Raw genomic sequence first — 19383 nt, 5'->3', positions numbered from 1 at the left:
ACGATGTGTATTCTACATCCTAGCCAATGGTTACAGGTTGTTTTTAATCGTTCACCTTCAATGGGTGTCCTCTGGTTCCCGAAACTGCCACAAATGGGAAGAATTTCTCCCCACGTACTCCGTCCCAGACACCTCGTGATTTTGAGCACCTCTATCAAATCTCCCCTCAGCCTTCTCATTGGAGAATAGCCCCAACTTCTCCCATCTATCTCCCGGGCGACAGGGCAGCACAGTGGTTAGCACTGCGGCCTCACAGCACCAGGGACCTGGGTTCAACTCCCAGCTTGGGTCACTGCCTGTGTGGAGTTCGTACATCCTCCCCATGTCTGCGTGGGTTTCCTCCCACAGTTTGAAAGCAGCTTAGGTGCATTGGCCATGCTAAATTCTCCCTCAGTGTACCCAAACTGGCGCCAGTGTGTGGCGACGCGGGGATTTTCACAGTAACTTCATTGCAGTGTTAACGTATGCCTACTTGTGACACTAATAAAAAAAAAACGTGAAACTTTAACTGAAGTCTCTCCCCCAAGAATGGCAGGATTGGACCAGATGGCCTGTCGAGCCTGCTCCGCCATTCCAACTGGCCCCTGTGCGTGCAGGGAGTGTCACGCGTGTTCACCGCCCCATTACCTGATATCTTCCTCGTTTTCAGGGAAGCTCCAAAAGGCAATGCGAAGCTGTAACTGCTCTGGCACCGGTGGGTAAACCTTTTCAACCACTTCGAAGGGAATGTGAAGGGCCACTTGCTTGGCGGAGAGCTCTACCAGCGGGGTAACTTGGCCATCTGCAAAAATCACGCCAAAGATCATCGTTACGGCAACAGCAACTGCATTTACAGAGTGAAAACATCCCAAAGCACTTCGAACAGGCACATCAAATTAAATCTCACAGCGAACCATCTTCAGAGAATCCCTACAGTCCAGGAGGAAGCCATTCGGCCCATCGAGTCTACACCAACCACAATCTCACCCAGGCCCTATCCTCAGGGCCCAACACATTTACCTGAGCTAGTCCCCCCTGACACTGGGAGCAACTTAGCACAGCCAATCAATCTAACCGGCATACCTTTGGACTGTGGGAGGAAACTGGAGCACCCGGACGAAACCCACGCAGACACGGGGAGAACGTGCAAACTCCGCACATGCAGTGACCTGGGGAAGGGAGCGGGGAGCTGGGAGCTGGGAGGGAAGGAGGAGAGGGAGGGAGGGATAGGGATGGAGGAGGGGGACGGAGAGGGAGGAGTAGGGGAGGAGCATGTTTGCGAGAAAATTCCACAGCGATGGGAGAATGAAGTGATTAAAATCAGGGATGCGCGAGAGGCCAGGATGAAATCTGGTTTCTTTCAGGATGTTTTCAGTCTCTCCATTCTGAATTCAGTTTCATTCTCCATATTTCATTACTTTTCATTCCAGTCGCACTCACAAAACATAAAGTCCCGTTAATTACACCAATTTCAAGAGTTGTGAAATATTTAGAACATAAGAACATAAGAAATAGGAGCAGGAGTAGGCCATCTAGCCCTTCGAGCCTGCCCCGCCATTCAATAAGATCATGGCTGATCTGTCGTGGCTCAGTTCCACTTTCCCGCCCTCTCCCCATAACCCTTAATCCCCTCTCTTATCAAGAACCCATCAACCCGCTTCTTAAAAATATTTAGCGAGGCAGCCTCCACCACTTCAACGGGCAGAGAATTCCAGAGATTCACCACCCTTTGAGTGAAGAAGTTCCTCCTCAACTCTGTTCTAAACCGCCTCCCCTTTATCTTGAGGCTGTGCCCCCTAGTCCTACTGTCTTTTTTGAGCGGGAAGAGTCTCTCCACCTCTATCCTATCCATCCCATTCATCATCTTATACGTCTCAATGAGATCTCCCCTCATTCTTCTAAACTCTAACGAGTACAAGCCTAGTTTATTCAGCCTCTCCTCATAGCTCAATCCCCTCAACTCCGGTATCAGCCTAGTAAACCTACAGACTGATAAATAACCTATTAACCTCAATTCTCACCTCTGGAGACACAGATCTGTTACTTGTTCATCTCAAGATATTGGTGCAGTACAGGCCAGGAAGTGGGGCTGTCAGCAATAAACTCTTCCAAACAGCCCCATTGTAGCAAACACATTGTCTCAGACTCCTATTTATCGCCTACAGCTCAGCCTTCAACACCATTAATCCTATAAAACTCATCTCCAAACACCATGGCCTGGGCCTCAGCACCTCCCTCTATGACTGGATCCTGAACTTCCTAACCCACAGATCAGAATGAGTAAGGACAGGCAGCAACACCTCCTCCATGATCATCCTCAACACTGGTGCCTCACAACTCAGCCCCTTATTATATTCAAATTCCCCTCCAACTTGATTTTCAAGTTTGCTGACGACACCACCGTAGTGGGTCAGATCTCAAACAACGAGACAGAGTACAGGAATGAGATGGAGAATCTGGTGAACTGGAGCAGAAGCTGTAATCTCTCCCTCAATGTCAACAAAACGAAGGAGATTGTCACTGACTTCAGAAAGCGCAGTGGAGAACATGATCCTGTCTACATCAATGGGGATGAAGCAGAAAGGGTCAAGAACTTCAAGTTTTTAGGTGTCCAAATCACCAACAAACTGTCTGGGTCCCCACATGCTGGATTATAGTTAAGAAAACCCACCAATGCCTCTACTTTCTCAGAAGACTAAGGAAATTTGGCACGTCAGTTACGACTCTCACCAACTTTTACAGATGCACCATAAAAAGCATTCTTTCTGGTTGTATCAGTTTGCTGTGGCTCCTGCTCTGTCCAAGATCGCAAGAACATACAAGGGTTGTGAATGTAGCCCAATCCATCACCCAAACCAGCCTGCCGTCCACTGACTCTGTCTACACTTCCCGCTGCCTCGGCAAAGCAGCCAGTATAATTAAGGACCCCACGCAGCCCGGACATTCTCTCTCCCACCTTCTTCCATTCGGAAAAAGATACAAAAGTCTGAGGTTACGTACCAGCCAACTGAAGAACAGTTTCTTCCCTGCCGCTGTCAGACTTTTGAATGGACCTACCTCGCATTAAGTTGATCTTTCTCTACACCCTAGCTATGACTGTAACACTACATTCTGCACTCTCTCGTTTCCTTCTCAGTGAATGGTATGCTTTACCTTACAGCGTGCAAGAAACAATACTCTTCACTGTATGTTAATACATGTGACAATAATAAACCAAATCAAAGCATGGAGGTAGATGGTCATATGGGTTTACACAACATTCGAGCACACAGAACATAGTGAAACCATATTTATGATCACAAAAAAAAAAATCAACAAGTCAACCCATAAGCAGGGAAGGCTGATTGCCGAATGGCCAGCCAGATCTCTACATGACAGAATCAATGCACAGGAGAAGGCCATTTGGCCCATTGTGTCTGCACTGGCTCTCCAAATGAGCATTGTGACTCACTGCCATTCCCCTGCCTTCTCCCATTCCTCAGATCCAGTATGAGAAGGAATTGCTTCAACCACAGGGTGGTGAATCTATGGAATTCAATGCTACAGAAGGCTGGGGAGGCCAGGTCATTGAGGGTCTTTAAGACAGAGATAGACAGGTTCTTGATAAGGGTAAGGGGATCAAAGGTTCTGAGGAACATTTGTGGTTTGTGGGTGGCATGGTAGCACAGTGGTTAGCACTGTTGCCTCAGAGCTCCAGGGACCTGGGTTCAATTCCCGGCTTGGGTCACTGACTGTGTAGAGTTTGCACGTTCTCCTTGTGCCTGCGTGGGTTTCCTCCGGGTGCTTTGGTTTCCTCCCACACTCCAAATATGTGCAGGTTAGGTTGATTGGACATGCTAAAATTGCCCTTTATGTCCTGAGATGTGTAGAGGGATTAGCAGTTAAAATATGTAAGGATATGGGGCTAGGGCCTGGGTGGGATTGTGGTCGATGCAGACTCGATGGGCTGATTCTATTTCTATGAGGAAAGAGAATGGGGTCGAGAAACCTATCAGCCATGATCGAATGGCAGAGCAGACGCAATGGGCCAAATGGCCTAATACTATTCTAATATCTTATCATAGAACCCCTACAGTGCAGAAGGAGGCCATTCAGCCCATCTAGTCTGCACTGACCACAATCCCACCCAGGCCCTATTCCTGTAAGCCCGCTGTTAATCCCCCGATACTAGGGTCAATTTAAGCATGGCCAATTAACGTAACCCGCACATCTTTGGACTGTGGGAGGAAACCCACGCAGACACGGGGAAACGTGAAAACTCCACACAGACGGTGACCCGAAGCTGGAATTGAACCCGGTTCCCTGACATTGTGAGGCAGCAGTGCTAACCATGGTGCCACTGTGCCGCCCCAAATGGTCTTACACCCTTTGTTTCTATTCAACTAATCATCAAATTGAATGCTTCGATGGAATATGCCTCCACCACACTGCTAGGCAGAGCATTCCAGACCCAAACCACTCCTTGTGGGACCGCAGGGAAAGGACATAAAGCCTTTAGTCCTCTGCGACTAGATAATGCCTGAACTCTACCTGAACTCCATGTGTCTACTAGCACTGACACCAAGTTAGTTAACAGTTATCATTCATAGCTTCTGAGCTGGCAGAATGTTTACACGGTCTCCAGCGACGCTGACAAGTTCTCTACTGCAACGGCTGAGGATCCAGTTACACAAATAACTCAACCGTGCGCACATGAGCTGCCAAATATTACAGTGACTGTTGGTGAACACTTCTACTCGGAAGCTCAGTACAGTGCTCACGCTTAATGTTTTCCACCCTTATCCTTAGATTTACTAGGAAGCTACCGGGACTTGATGGATTGAGTTATAAGGAGAGGCTGAATAAACTGGGACTTTTTTCTCTGGAGCGTAAGAGGCTGAGGGGTGATCTTATAGAGGTCTATAACAAGGGGCATAGATCAGCTAGATAGTCAATGTCTTTTTCCCCAAAGGTAGGCGAGTCTAAAACTAGAGGGCATAGGTTTAAGGCGAGAGGGGTGAGATACAAAAGTGTCCAGAGGGGCAATTTTTTCACACAGAGGGTGGCGAGTGTCTGGAACAAGCTGCCATAGGTAGTAGTACAGATGAGTACAATTTTATCTTTTAAAAAGCATTTAGATAGTTACATGGGTACGATGGGTATAAAGGGATATGGGCCAAATGTGGACAATTGGGATTAGCTTAGCGGTTTTAAATAAAAGGCTGCATTGGACAAGTTGGGCCGAAGGGCCTGTTTCCATGTTGTAACACTCTCTGACTCACCCAACCTGGAACAGTTACCCAGTGACTGCATCAGAATAGATTTCTAAACATTTGGCAACAGTGGGTGCTACTTCAAAGGAAACGCTGCCCAAGAAAAGTTCAACCCTCCGAACATCACCCCCATCAACACTCCTACTCTCTGCTGAGGCCTGCACCAGACCTTAGAGAGTGATTAATGGGTTAGCAGCAGTTCTGAGAAGGTTCACCTGGCACATTCCTGAGATGAGGGTTTATCTTATCAAGACTGAACACAGGTTGGGCCTATACCCGCTGAAGTTTAGAAGACAGAGAGGTGTGCTTAAATGTCATGCGGCACAGTGGTTAGCACTGCTGCATCACAGCGCCAGCGACCCAGGTTCAATTCCCAGCTTGGGTCACTTTGTGTGTAGAGTTTGCACATTCTCCCCATGTCTGTGTGGGTTTCCTCCGGGTGCTCTGGTTTCCTCCCACAGTCCAAACATGTGCCAGTTAGGTGGATTAGCCATGCTAAATTGCCTCTTAGTGACTAAAGATGTGTTAGGTAGATTGGATATGCTAAAGTGACCCTTTGTATCCCAAGATGTGTAGATTAGGTGAATTGGACATAATAAATGTGAGGAGTTACGGGAATAGGACAGGGGAGAGGGCTTGGGCAAGTTACTCTGCCACAGAGTTGGTGCAAACTCAACGTATATAACGGCCTCTTCGGCACTGTGGGAATTCTATGTTAGCCCGGTTTCAATCATGAAAGTAGCCCAGTCCATCACGCAAACCAGCCTCTCATCCATTGACTCTGTCTACACCTCCCGCTGCCTCGGCAAAGCAGCCAGCATAATTAAGGACCCCATGCACCCCGGATATTCTTTCTTCCACCTTCTTCCGTCGGGAAAAAGATACAAAAGTCTGAGGTCATGTACCAATCGACTCAAGAACAGCTTCTCCCCAAAAGCTGCCGTCAGACTTTTGAATGGACCTACCTCGCACTAAGTTGATCTTTCTCTACACCCTAGCTGTGACTGTAACACTACATTCTGAACTCCTTTCCTTCTCTATGAATGGTAAGCTTTGTCTGTATCACACCCAAGAAACAATACTCTTCACTGCATACTGATACATGTGAAATAATCATTAAATCCTTTCCCACATCTCCACACTGCACCCAATCACTTTGATTAAGAAACTCAAGGAGTCTCCTTCTGCTCCTCCCACCGCCCTTTAATAATGAGTGCCCTAAAAACGTGGAGAATGTTTCTTTTGGAGGTCAGTGAGTTTAACACACGAGCTGCAATCTCATTGTCGAGCACTGACGTAACGCCCATTCTCACTCAGATAGACGAGTGGTGCTGCACACTGACCTGCTCAGGAAGCACAGTTAAGGCTGCTAACGCATTAGCTGGCATTCGATGCAGCCTTACTGGAGATTATCTAACTCTGCGCAGAGCAGACAACACAAAGAGCGTGGGGAAAGCAGGCACTCTCCTAACCAGCTGGCTCCGAGACAAGACTGGGGAAGATCCAAGAAATGTTCCAAGCTGGGATTGATGCCCAGAGATGCAAAGGAATGTCTTCAAAAGCCCCAAGATGTCAATCAGCAGCACGGGCTGACAAATACTGGAGCGTCGCACTCTTTACTGTCTTCAAGTCGCACTCAAAGGAGTTGACCATTGAAGTTGGCCTCCCGTGTATCAAGCGGGGGAGTGCGACACCGTTGGAGGTGCACCCTTTCTCAATGAGATGATAATCTGAAAACCCCATCTGCCTCCCAATAGATCCCTTTCCAAAGATGGAGAGGAGAGTTCTCTCCGGGATCCCGGCCAATATTTATCCCTTGACCACCAGGAATACATTAACTAACTGAATCACCACAGATTTTGCCAGATGAAAACTGCCCGTCGCATTTGGTCTACATATCAATAAACTAAAATCATACTTAAATATTATCTAACTGCTTGCAACGTGCTTTAGGACACCCTGCTGTGTGACATCGCATGTTCAAACTGCCAAGTGTCATAGAAAACAAATATATTAACCAACAGAATTGAAATGAGATAAGGTCTGGAATTTCAGTATGTAGTTCAAGTTTATTTTTAAGAACTTAACTGAGACTTACTTCAGCAGAGGTTTCGTTACATAAAAGTTAGAATACATCAGAGACAATCAAATAATAGTTAGATTTCGCTGATTCCCTACCTATCTTCACATTATTCACGTATACCACCTTCCATATCATATTTACTAAGCTGAGATGTTCATAGAATCCCTACAGTGCGAAAGGAGTCCATTCTGTCCATTAAGCCTGCACCCACAACAATCCAGGCCCTACAGATGCACCATAGAAAGTATTCTTTTTAATTATATCACAGCTTGGTATGGCTCCTGCTCTGCCCAAGACCACAACAAACAAAAAGGATCATGAATGAAGCTCAGTCCATCACTCAAACCAGCTTCCCATCTATTGACTCTGTCTACAGTTCCCACTGTCTCAGAAAAACTGCCAACATAATTAAGGACCCCACGCACCCCAGACATTCTCTCTTCTGCCGCGTCTGAGGTCATGTACCAACCGACTCAAGAACAGCTTCTTCCTTGCTGCCATCAGACTTCTGAATAGACCTACCTCACATAAAGTTGAACTTTCTCTACACCGTAGTTATGACTGTAACACTACATTCTGCACTCTCTCCTTCTCTATGAACGGTATGCTTTGCCTGTATAGCGCGCAAGAAACAATACTTTTCACTGTATGTTGATACATGTGACAACAATAAATCAAATCAATTGCTAATCCCCCTAACACTAAGGGACAATTTAGCATGGCCAATCCACCTAACCCACACATCCTTGGACTGTGGGAGGAAACCGGAGCACCCAGAGGAAACCCATGCAGACACGGGGGAAAATGTGCAAACTCCATGCGGACAGTGACTGGAGGCTGGAATTGAACCCGGGTCCCTGGCACTGAGAGGCAGCAGTTCCATCCACTGCACATAGTGCCTTCCCATATTATGCTCAAAGACTATAAATTCAACACTCAACTTATAAGGTTTTGTGTCACAACGCTTGCATTGCCCTCAACTCTGGCCTTCGAACAGAATGGGAGCTTAAACATTTACGCCTGTTCCTCAGGTGTGGCAGAGGCTGGAAATACATTTCAACATGGGGTGGCACAGTGGTTAACACTGCTGCCTCACAGCGCCAGAGACCTGGGTTCAATTCCGGCATCGGGTCTGCGTGTGGAGTTTGCACGTTCTCCCCATGTCTACGTGGGTTTCCTCCGGGTGCTCCGGTTTCCTCCCAAAGTCCAAAGATGTGCGGGTTAGGTCGATTGAGCGTGCTACATTGACCCTAGTGTCAGGGGGAGGAGCAGGATAAATATGTGGGGGTTATGGGAATAGGACCTGGTTGGGATTGTGGCCGGTGCAGACTCGATGGGCTGAATGGCCTCCTTCGGCACTGCAGGGATTCTATGATTCAAGTGGATGGGAGCTTTAGAAAGTGCCACAATAAATGGATTGTATTTTGTCTTTTGAAAATGAAATGGGCAGTTGCCAGCACCATTGAATGGCACTTGACAGGGTTTCTGGACAGTCAGTGGAATTGAACTAACTCCGCAGACTGCATTTCCCAGTCCCTTGTCAGGTGAAGAGCATTAGTCTGCGAGTGAGGACATGTATCGTGGGTAGACTGGAGCTGGGGGTGGAGTAGGTGGCATGTCCTCAACAAGCAGAGACAATTGGGGACTTAGCTCTCCCCCCACCTTATACAATCCATACCTTACCGCAACCTCTCACCCAAACTGATGTGTGAGCATGAGCTTTGTACAGCTAAGGTCACACTACAATTCGAGTGGAAACAGCAAATGAACATTCGCCCCACACAAGTGCCAGACAATGACCATCTACAACAGCAGAATCGAACCATCTCCCCTTGGTGTTCAATGGTGTCACTGTCGCTGAATCCCCCACTATCAACATCCTGGGGGTTACCATGGACCAGAAACTGAACCGGACCCAGCCATATAAATACCATGGCTACAAGTGCTGGTCAGAGGCTGGGAATTCTGCAGTGAGTAACTCACCTCCTGACTCCACAAAGCCTGTCCACCACCTATAAGGCACAAGTCAGGAGTGTGATGGAATTCTCTCCACTCGCTTGGATGAGAGCAGCTTTTACAATACTCAAAAAAGATCAAAATCATCCTGGACAAAGCACCCCATTTGATTGGCACCCTTGCCACAAACATTCATTCCCTCCACCACCAATGCACAGTGGCTGCAGAGTGTACCATCTACAAGATGCACTTCAGGGACTCAATAAGATTACTTTGACAACACCTTCCAAACCCACCACCTGGAAGGACAAGCAGGCTCCTGAAAACACCAGCCCGTGTAAGTTCCCCCCACGCCCCGAGCTACACACCAACCTGACTTGGAACTCATTCCTTTACCATCACTGGGTCAAAATCCTGGAACTCCCTCCCTCCGCTGTGGGGTATTTGCGCCACACACGTAATGCAGCAGCTCAAGAAGGGAGTTCACCACCACCCTCCCAAGGGCAATTAGGGATTGGCACTAAGCCTAGCCAGCGATACCCATATCCCAAAGAATAAACGATAAAATAATCCCCTTCTACTGTCACAAACTCATCATTAGACAGTTTGGAATTCCCTTATTGTTGGTGAGGCTATGCTCTGTGCGTGAGTGCAAGTATGAAGCTCACTCCTGGTCAGAGGGAGACTGATGGCAGGCCAGTCATCAAACACTTCTGGGTGTCCAGATTACCAACACCCATTTCAGGTCCCTCCACGCGGACACTACAGTTAAGAAAGCCCACCAATGCCTCTACGTTCTCAGAAAGATCAAGGAAATTCAGCATTACAACTCTTACCAGTTTTAACAGATACGCCATAAAAAGCATCCTTTCCACATGTATCACAGTTTGGTGTGGCTCCTGAGCTAACCAAGACCAAAAGAAAATACGAAGGACAGCCCAATGCATCACACAAACCAGCCTCCCATCCACATTTCCCGCTGCCTTGGCAAAGCAGCCAGCATCATTGAGGACCCCACGCACCCCGGACATTCTCTCTTCCACCTTCTTCCATCGGGAAAAAGACACAAATGTCTGAAGTCACGTACCAACCGACTCAAGAGCAGCTTCTTCCCTGCTACTATCAGACTTTTGAATAGACCTACCTTTTCTTAGGCTAATCTTTCACTACGGCTTAGCTGTGACTGTAACACTATATTATGCACCCTCTCCTTTCCTTCTCGTCTCAGGATGGCACAGTGGTTAGCACTCCTGCCTCACAGCACCAGGGACCCAGGTTTGATTCCCTGCTTGGGGAACTGTGTGGCATTTGCACATTCTTGCCGTGTCTGCGTGGTTTCCTCCCAAAGTCCAATTGTGCGCAGGTTAGGTGGATTGGCTGCGCTAAATTGCACCTTAGTGTCAAGGGGACTACCTAGGCTAAATATGTGAGGTTATGGGGATAGGGCCTGGGTGGGATTGTGGTCGGTGCAGACTCGATGGGCCAAATGGTCTCCTTCTGCACTGTAGGGATTCTATAATTCTATGTACTCTATGAATGGTATGCTTTGTCGGTATAGTGCACAAGAAACGATACTTTTCACTGTATCCCAATACACCTGACAATAATAAACCGAATCATATCAAAGAAGGTGTTGGCAGGCTGGGTAATCACTGAGTAGAGATTGCACCCATCAGTTAACATCTGAAAATCCAGAAAGAAAGACACTGCTAACATGGCCCAGTGGAAATTCTACTTTTTAATTCCTGTTGCATCAGGATCAACCAAGTAACTTGCAGCCATCTCACTTCTCAGGTACACCAGCAAGCAGGTGCAAACCTGGGCTAGTGGCAAGCTGCGATAGGTTTTGAAGCATTATTAAAGATGTTAATACGCCCTCACAGTGTTTCAGCTACAGGATCCAATTCCCACAATGAAACACAGGAAGAAGGGGAGGCAATTCAGCCCCTCCAGCCTAGAATCCCTACAGTGCAGAAGGAGGCCATTCGGCCCAACAAGTCTACACCCAGGCCGTATCCCTGTAACCCCACATATTTACCCCACTAAAACATATGCATTCCGGGACACTCAGGGGCAATTCAACATGGCCAATCAACCTAACCAGCACATCTTCGGCCTGTTCCAACATTGTTGGATCACGGTTGTAGGCTGCGTGGGGTGGGGGGATGTTACCCCTTGCTCTGTCTGAAAGGTTACTCTAAGTATGAATAAAACTGCTCATTATTAATCGATAACCTGCTCGTGAACTCAAACATCTAACTTTACTTTCCTCTGCCACCCCAATCCCGGACAGCAAAGTACCAATGCAAATCGGCACATTTCCCCATTGCGGTTACTGTAACACTCACAGCCTAATAATAAACCATCAACCCTGATTTACCACTTTAGCAAAACAATGCTGCATTTAAACGATGCCTCACGGTTTTAGGATGTCCCAAAGTGCCATGCGAACAATTAAGTGCTTTTGAAAGAGTGTGACTGATGTTACGTGGGAAATACAGCGGTCAATTTGTGTACAGCAAGCTCCCACACACAGCAATGGACAGTGACCAGGTCAGTCGTTCTTCATTTATGTTGGTTGAGGGTTAAACATTTGCTAGGGCTCAGGGTAAGACTCCTGCCCCGCCCACCCTTCTTTGTAATAGCACCATAGTGGTCCTCTACATCCACCCTAGGGGGCAGACATCTTGACGGCACCTCCGACAGTGCAGTGTTCCCTCAGTACTGCCAATAGCGAGGGTTAGTATGGATTTGTGCACTCGAGCCCTGGAACGGGACTCGAAGGCAGAAGCTGGTGATTGAGGGGAGTGCACCACCCACTGAGCCATGGCGGCACCTAACTCACTAGCTGGTAATCAGGGAGATGCCTTTCCCATCCGAAAGACTGCATCTCCAACAGTGCAGCATCCCCACAGCAATAGCACAGGAGTGCAGACAAGAATGGGGCTTTAATCCACAATCATTCAGCTCAGTAGGCGGCACAGTAGTTAACACTGCTGCCTCACAGCACCAGGGACCCGGGTTCGATTCCCGGCTTGGGTCACTGTCTGTGCAGAGTTTGCACATTCTCCCCGTGTCTGCTTGGGTTTCCTCTGGGTGCTCTGGTTTCCTCTCACAGTCCAAAGGTGTGGGTTAGAAGGATTGGCCATACTAAATTGCCCCTTAGTGTCAGGGAGATTAGTAGGGCAAATACATTGGGTTTTGGGGATAGGGCCAGGGTGGGATTATGGTCGATGCAGGCTTGATGGGCCAAATGGCCTCCTTCTGCACTGTAGGATTCTATGATTCAGTGGCACGAATATAATCAATGGTTCCACAGCTGGCCCAGGGCACGAAGGCGCCACTACAAAACGGTTAATACTGGACAACTTGAGGAGAGTGCAGACAGTACAGGGCACTGCAATCTTTGAATCACAGAACCCTACAGTCCAAGAGGCGGCCATTCGGCCCATCGAGTCTGCATCGACAACAGTCCCTCCCAGGCCCTATTCCCATAACCCCTCATTTACCCTGCTAATCCCCCTGACAGTAGGAGGATCTTAGTGGAGAAGTTAAAGAACATTACCTGGTAACACACAAAACCCACACCCCATCTGAGTCAATTCTGTTTGAGGACACACACACACACACACCCAGACACGCACACACACACACCCAGACACGCACACACAGGTGAGAAGAAAGAAACACAATGTTTGATATAACAAAGAAGGCATTAATGAGATGTCCAACAGATATTCAAAACACATGCAAGCAAAATATCCACTTTATCCTTAGCCGTTCTAAAAATAGCCTCAACTATACTAAGCTAATCACTACTCAAGTTAGTCTCCCTCACACCGCGAGTGTGCACAGGGAGATTTGTCAGGGAATGCACAGAACATGAATTTCATTTTCCTTAAACGCATTTTCCCACTTTCCCGACAGCTTTCAACTGTTTTTTGGATCAGGGATTCTGTAACATTCTGAAACTATCTGCCTTCTCCCCTGTATTATAAAACAAAAATATATACATGTATATAGGGGCGGTATAGTGATTAGCACTGCTGCCTCACAGCTCCAGGGACCTGGGTTCAAATCCCAGCTTGGGTCACTGTGTGTATGGAGTTTGCACATTCTCGCCGTGTCTGCGTGGGTTTCTTCCAGGCGCACCAGTTGCCTCCCACAGTCCAAAGATGTGCAGTTTAGATGCATTGGCCATGCTAAATTGCCCCTTAGTGTCCCAGGATGTGTAGGTTAGAGGGATTAGCAGGGTAATTATGTGGGGTTATGATAATAGGGCCTGGGTGGGATTTTGGTTGATGCAGACTCAATGGGCCAAATGGCCCTCTTCTGCACTATAGGGATTTTATGATTTCTATGTTCTATATGTAATATATGATTACACACACGATAATATTCTAACATTAGATTACAAATCTCTGCATCATAAAACAAAAATAAAAACAAAGTTTGGAAAAGCTGTTGAACAAGTGAATAAAAAAAATGCAAAAATTATTTAATGAATTTTTTTCATTAAATGTGTCTTTAAAAACTTGCTACAATCTTCAAATGACCTGAAAATTCACAGAACTGCTACAGAGCAGAAGGAGGCTCTTTGACCCAAACGAGCTCTCCAGAATTGCATCGATCCCATTATGGGTGCTGGCAGGGAACGCCCAGCGATACAGACCCACTGCAGTGTATGGGGAACGTGCGCGACACCCAATTCATTGACTGGGCAACTGTGTGATGGAATGGTCTGACATCAAACTACTGCCTCCACTCCAAAACCTTACAGCCGCATCGTCCCCTACTCCCAGCCTCTCTCCCTCGCCTGAGGTCGTGCGCTCAAAGTCCCACTCCAGAGACCGGAGGGCTTGATCATGGCTGACATACCCAGTGCAGTACCGAGGAAGTGCTGCGCCGTCAGAGGTGCTGTCTTTTTTCCACCGACGGGGCAGTGAATCAAGACCCGTCTGCCCCCCCAGGCAGACAGAACAGATTCTGTGGCACTATTTGTAAATGAGGGGGAAGCTGTCTTCTCCCCCCCCCACCTGCTCCTTCCATTCTCCGCTCCCTTCCACATCCCCACCTTTTCTCCTTAACATTCCCCCCTTCCCCTCCATTTTCATCTCCCCCCCCATTGCACTCCCTTCACCCCCCATACCCGCCCCTCCATTCCCCTCTGCCCCCAAATTGACTTGGTTCAGATGGTTGCTCCCTTTCCATCAACCAGCAATGTAACACCATGAACCCTCCTCCGCTGTTTTGGAAATTTGCTTTACTCTCTAAGCTCCCTCCAATGCACCCACTGGATGGGATTTTCCAGCCTCGCTTGTCTTGGAACCGGAACATCTCACCCGAGGTTAATAGGCCTTCCCATGCTCTGCCCACTCCGATTCCTGTAGCGGGCAGGGGGGTGTAAAATTCCAACCTTCATTTTTAAGTGAAAGGTCATGACAAAGTTTGTGATAGGATAATTGCCTTACAGTAACGTATCTCCCACAATTTAAAAATGCCGACGCTTTCAAAAACACTCCTACACGGCATCTGATGTTAAACGAGTGAATATCCGGTCACCAAATTAGGTGGCAGATATTGCTGTCTGATTGTCGTACTCCGGTTCAGTACCAAGCACTGGTTTCTGCTCTTTCCCTTCTGGACCCCCTCCCTGTCCAGATGCACATTCCCAATTGGGAAAAACCCAATTAACGTCTTAAGTACAAGCCTCACATGCTCTCAACTCACTGCAAAGCAAGACCTGGTTTACTCTTAAAGGGACCTGCAGTTCCAATGTCATCAGAGAACCAATTTGTCCCTGTTGAGATTGCCAAGGGTGGAATGTAACAGTTGGTAAAGACCAACCAATCTGCGACAAGTGGCATTTACCAAGTTTACAAATTGACAGTCCGTATTGACTCTACAGTGCTGTTTGTTGTTCCTTCATCTGTGACTACTCCACTCACATGATGAATGAGCAGCGTTCTGAAAGTTCACGATTCCAAATAAACCTGTTGGACTTTAACCTGGGTGCTAAGAGACTTCATACTGCGCCCCACCCCAGTCCAACACCAGCTTCTCCACATCATAACTCTACAAAACCAGTTTTGACTTTACGATGCCATGCAGGCGTGTCCATTTATAAGAACATAGAACACTACAGCACAAACAGGCCCTTCGGCCCACAAGTTGCGCCGATCATATCCATACCTGCCAGGCCATAGAACTATCTGTAACTCTCAATCCCATTAAATCCCATGTACTCATCCAGAAGTCTTTTAAAAGACCCCAGTGAGTTCACTACCACCACCGACGGCAGCCGATTCCACTCACTCACCACCCTCAGTGAAAAACTTACCCCTAACATCTCCTCTGTACTTGCTTCCCATCACCTTAAACCTGTGTCCTCTTGTAGCGACCATTTCAGCCCTGGGAAATAGCCTCCGAGAACCCACCCTATCTATTCCTCTCAACATTTTATAAACCTCTATCAGGTCGCCTCTCAACAATTGTCTCTCCAGAGAGAAGAGACCTAGCTCCATAAAGCATGCCTCCCAATCCAGGCAATATCCTTGTAAATCTCCTCTGCACCCTCTCAATAGCTTCCACATCCTTCCCGTAGTGAGGCGACCAGAACTGCACACAGTACTCCAAGTGGGATCTGACAAGGGTCTTATAAAGTTGCAGCATTACCTCCCAACTCCTAAACTCAATCCCTCGATTAATGAAGACCAGTACACCATGCGCCTTCTTGACCACATCCTCCACCTGAGAGGCCGATTTAAGAATCCTATGGACCCGGACCCCAAGATCCTTCTGCTCTTCAACACAGCTAAGGCTCCTACCCTTGATATTGTACTCCTTTATCCCATTGGTCCTGCCAATGAGATAAACATTGCAAATGCCATTCACCGTAATTTTGAACATCGCAGAGTCCAGTGTGTTTACTTTACATTTAAGACTCAACATTTGGGGAGAGTAACGAGAGATTTACTCTTCAAGTTACTGTTGGATTCTGATTTGATTTATTATTGTCACGTGTATTGGGATACAGTGGAAAGTATTGTTTCTTGCGCATTCTCCAAACAAAGAATATCGTTCATAGAGAAGGAGGGGGTACAGAATGTAGTGTTACAGTCATAGCTGAGGTGTAGAGAAAGATCAACTTTCTGCGAGGTAGGTCTGTTCAAAAGTCTGTTGGCAGCAGGGAAGAAGCTACTCTGGAGTCAGGTGGTACGTGATCACAGATCTTTGTATCTTGTTCCCAACGGAAGAAGGTGGAAGAAAGAATGTCTGCGGTGCATGGGGTCCTTAATTATGCTGGCTGCTTTTCCGAGGCAGTGGGAAATGGATGGGAGGCTGGTTTGCGTGATGGATTCGGCTACATCCACAACCTTTTGTAGTTCCTTGTGGTCTTGGGCAGAGCAGGAGCCACACCAAGCTGTGATACAACCAGAAAGAATGCTTTCTATGGTGCATCTGTAAAAGTTGGTGAGAGTCATAGCTGACATGCCAATTTGGCTTAGTCTTCTGAGAAAATAGAATTTGAGGTGATAGCGATGTCTATAATTATGAAAATGACAGGAAGAACTATTTCGAGTGGTCAGTCAGTTGGTAACTGCAGGGAATAAATGTAAGGCCCACAAATCGAGGAGCAGCAGGAGGAATGGTTAGAAGCATGGTTTTAATAATGCGCGGTGGGTTGCTAGCACAGACATGGAATGCCCTGTTGGAAAGGGTACAGAGAATCCACTTCACTTTTAAAAAGGAGATGGTTATATATTCGTAGAAGAGTTTTTTTTTGAAAAAAAGCACAGGCAATAACGAGCATTAGGCAGATAGTTTGTTCAGAGAGTTAGCACAAGTGTGATAGGCCAACTCTTTGTTGGAACTGATGGATATTGCATTATCACTGGAGAAAATATTCTCCAAGTGAAACCAAAATATTTCACCCAAACCGGGTTCAAAGTTTCACCCAAAATAGTTAAAAAGCACGTTTAAGAAAAGGACCATTCCAACTTGCGAGCCTGCAAGATTAATTTTAAATTCTTGAACATCAATGCTGACATGAAACGGGGATAGTCAAAGAACTAAGCACGATCCCAGCTGGAGAATTTAACTGGCAATGCTGTCCACATAGTCAATCCCTGATTCAGATGTCAAATGTTTGTGCTAATTCCCACTTTGTTATTTGCATTGTTTAATTCAAATGACTCACTAATTAATTCTTTTTCGTACAAAAACACATTTTAAATTATCAGGAGCAGACTGCACCGTTACAGATAGTATGATAATCAGCTGTCGACTGCCTGTCGATAAAAGCTGAAGCAATGATAGCAGCGGTTAGCCGTTCGCTATGGATGCTGTCACAGAGCGCAGCGCTGAGTGGCGGCCATTGGTGGCTGATGTGACAGCTGTCAATAGCTAACCCCTTAAGGGGACGCTGTAAACTCTCTCCACGAACCTTAGCGCACACAGTCCCAGAAAGCAAAGTCTGCCAAGCCTGCTGGAACTCCTTCCAGTGACTTCAATTATTTATGGCAAGCACTGTTGGCCTAATGCAAAACAGCCTCCACACCTCGGAAAAATCACGCACGCAAATTTCCGTGGGTGTCTGCCACTCAAAAACAGATTCATTAAAGAGATACAGCTCGCTCAGAAATCGGCACCAGCTCGTCTGCTCTGGACGACAGCAGGTTCATGTAGTACTTAAGGGTGGGGGTGTCGGGAGTGGAGTTGAATAAATAGTTTTTTTTGAGTCAATCAATGCAAAGCGCTCTTCCAAAACAGGTAGAATTCTAGAATAAAGTTTTTAAAGTTTATTTATTAGTCACAAGTAAGATTAACACCGCAATGAAGTTACTGTGAAATTTCCCTAGTCGCTGCACTCTTCTCAAAGGTCATTAGTTTCCTGAAAACTCAATCTCCAGTTGCGATAGGCGCTAGAGTTTACGAGGAGAAATTTTAAGGAACTTTCCAAACTCAAGGTCTGTGATGGGACAATTTGCCTCAAGCCATTCAACCCCAATGTTTCACAAAACTTCCTAAGGATATAAAATACCAATTTATCTTTTATTATTCGTTCAGACGTGGGCGTTTCTGTCGAGGCCACCATTCCGTACCTTCCAAATTGTCCTTGGGAAGGTGGTGGTGAGCCGCCTTCTTGAACTGCTGCAGTCCTGAACTGTAGGTACACCCACAGCGCTGTTAGGGAGGGAGTTCTAGGCTTTTGACTCAGTGACAGAAGGAAAAGAAAATATCCGATTTGTCCACAATAGGCTTGCTTTTAGAGAGTGACTTTAACATGGCAAAATGTCCCAAGGAGTTTCACCAGAGCATTATCAGATAGGAACCAAGGTACACAAGATTTGGACAGGGGGCACACTGCTAACTTAGAAAGAACAAGTCAAATGAAGGAGAGACAGAGAGGTGGAAGAGTTTACGAGGGAACTGCAGGCCTTACAGCCCAGGTGACTGAGGCCCAACAACCAATGAAGGAACAACTAAACCGTGGACCCACAAGAGGCCAAAACTTGTAGTGCTGCCATACTGGGGGGGTTTTGGGGTTGGATAAGATTACCGAGATCGGGACTGCAGTGAGGGATTTGGGAAAAAAATAAAGATTTGAAGAAGTGTTTATTCAATTTCCTTTAGAGGGTTACTATTGCATCTTTCTCCAGATCACAACACATCGCGTTGTGTTGTGGGAGGTGACGGCCGAGTGGTATTATCGCTAGATTAATAATCCAGAAACTCAGCTAATGTTCTGGGGACCCGGGTTCAAATCCTGCCAGGGCAGATGGTGGAATTTGAATTCAATAAAAAAAAAATCTGGAATTAAGAATCTACTGATGACCATGAAACCATTGTCGGAAAAACCCATCTAGTTCACGAGTGTCCTTTAGGGAAGGAAATCTGGGTTTCTTACCTGGTCTGGCCTACACGTGACTACAGAGCCACAGCAATGTGGTTGACTCTCAACTGCCTTCCCACAGGTAACTAGGGACGGACAATAAATGCTGGCCCAGCCAACGATGCCCATGTCCCACGAATGAGTTAAAAAAAAAATTCCTTGCAACATCTCTGCTTCTTTTGATAACAGGATATCAATACAGACATCAAGTTTCTACA

General features: G+C 46.8%; 1 protein-coding gene across 1 annotated transcript in view; it reads right to left on the bottom strand.

The window, feature by feature from the left end:
* The window catches only part of zswim8 (zinc finger, SWIM-type containing 8), a 159121-nt gene that overhangs the window by 122454 nt on the left and 17284 nt on the right, over nucleotides 1-19383 (bottom strand). The window contains exon 2 of the mRNA XM_080215897.1: nucleotides 628-781. Coding sequence (XP_080072023.1) covers nucleotides 628-781 — 154 coding nt within the window. The remainder of the gene's footprint in view (nucleotides 1-627; nucleotides 782-19383) is intronic.

Source organism: Carcharhinus amblyrhynchos, chromosome 31, assembly GCF_965287045.1.
Source record: "Carcharhinus amblyrhynchos chromosome 31, sCarAmb.v2.hapA, whole genome shotgun sequence".
In the NCBI taxonomy this organism is placed as follows: Eukaryota; Metazoa; Chordata; class Chondrichthyes; order Carcharhiniformes; family Carcharhinidae; genus Carcharhinus; species Carcharhinus amblyrhynchos.
The sequence above is the reverse complement of the archived record's forward strand: the minus strand, read 5'-3'. Positions and strand labels throughout refer to the sequence as shown.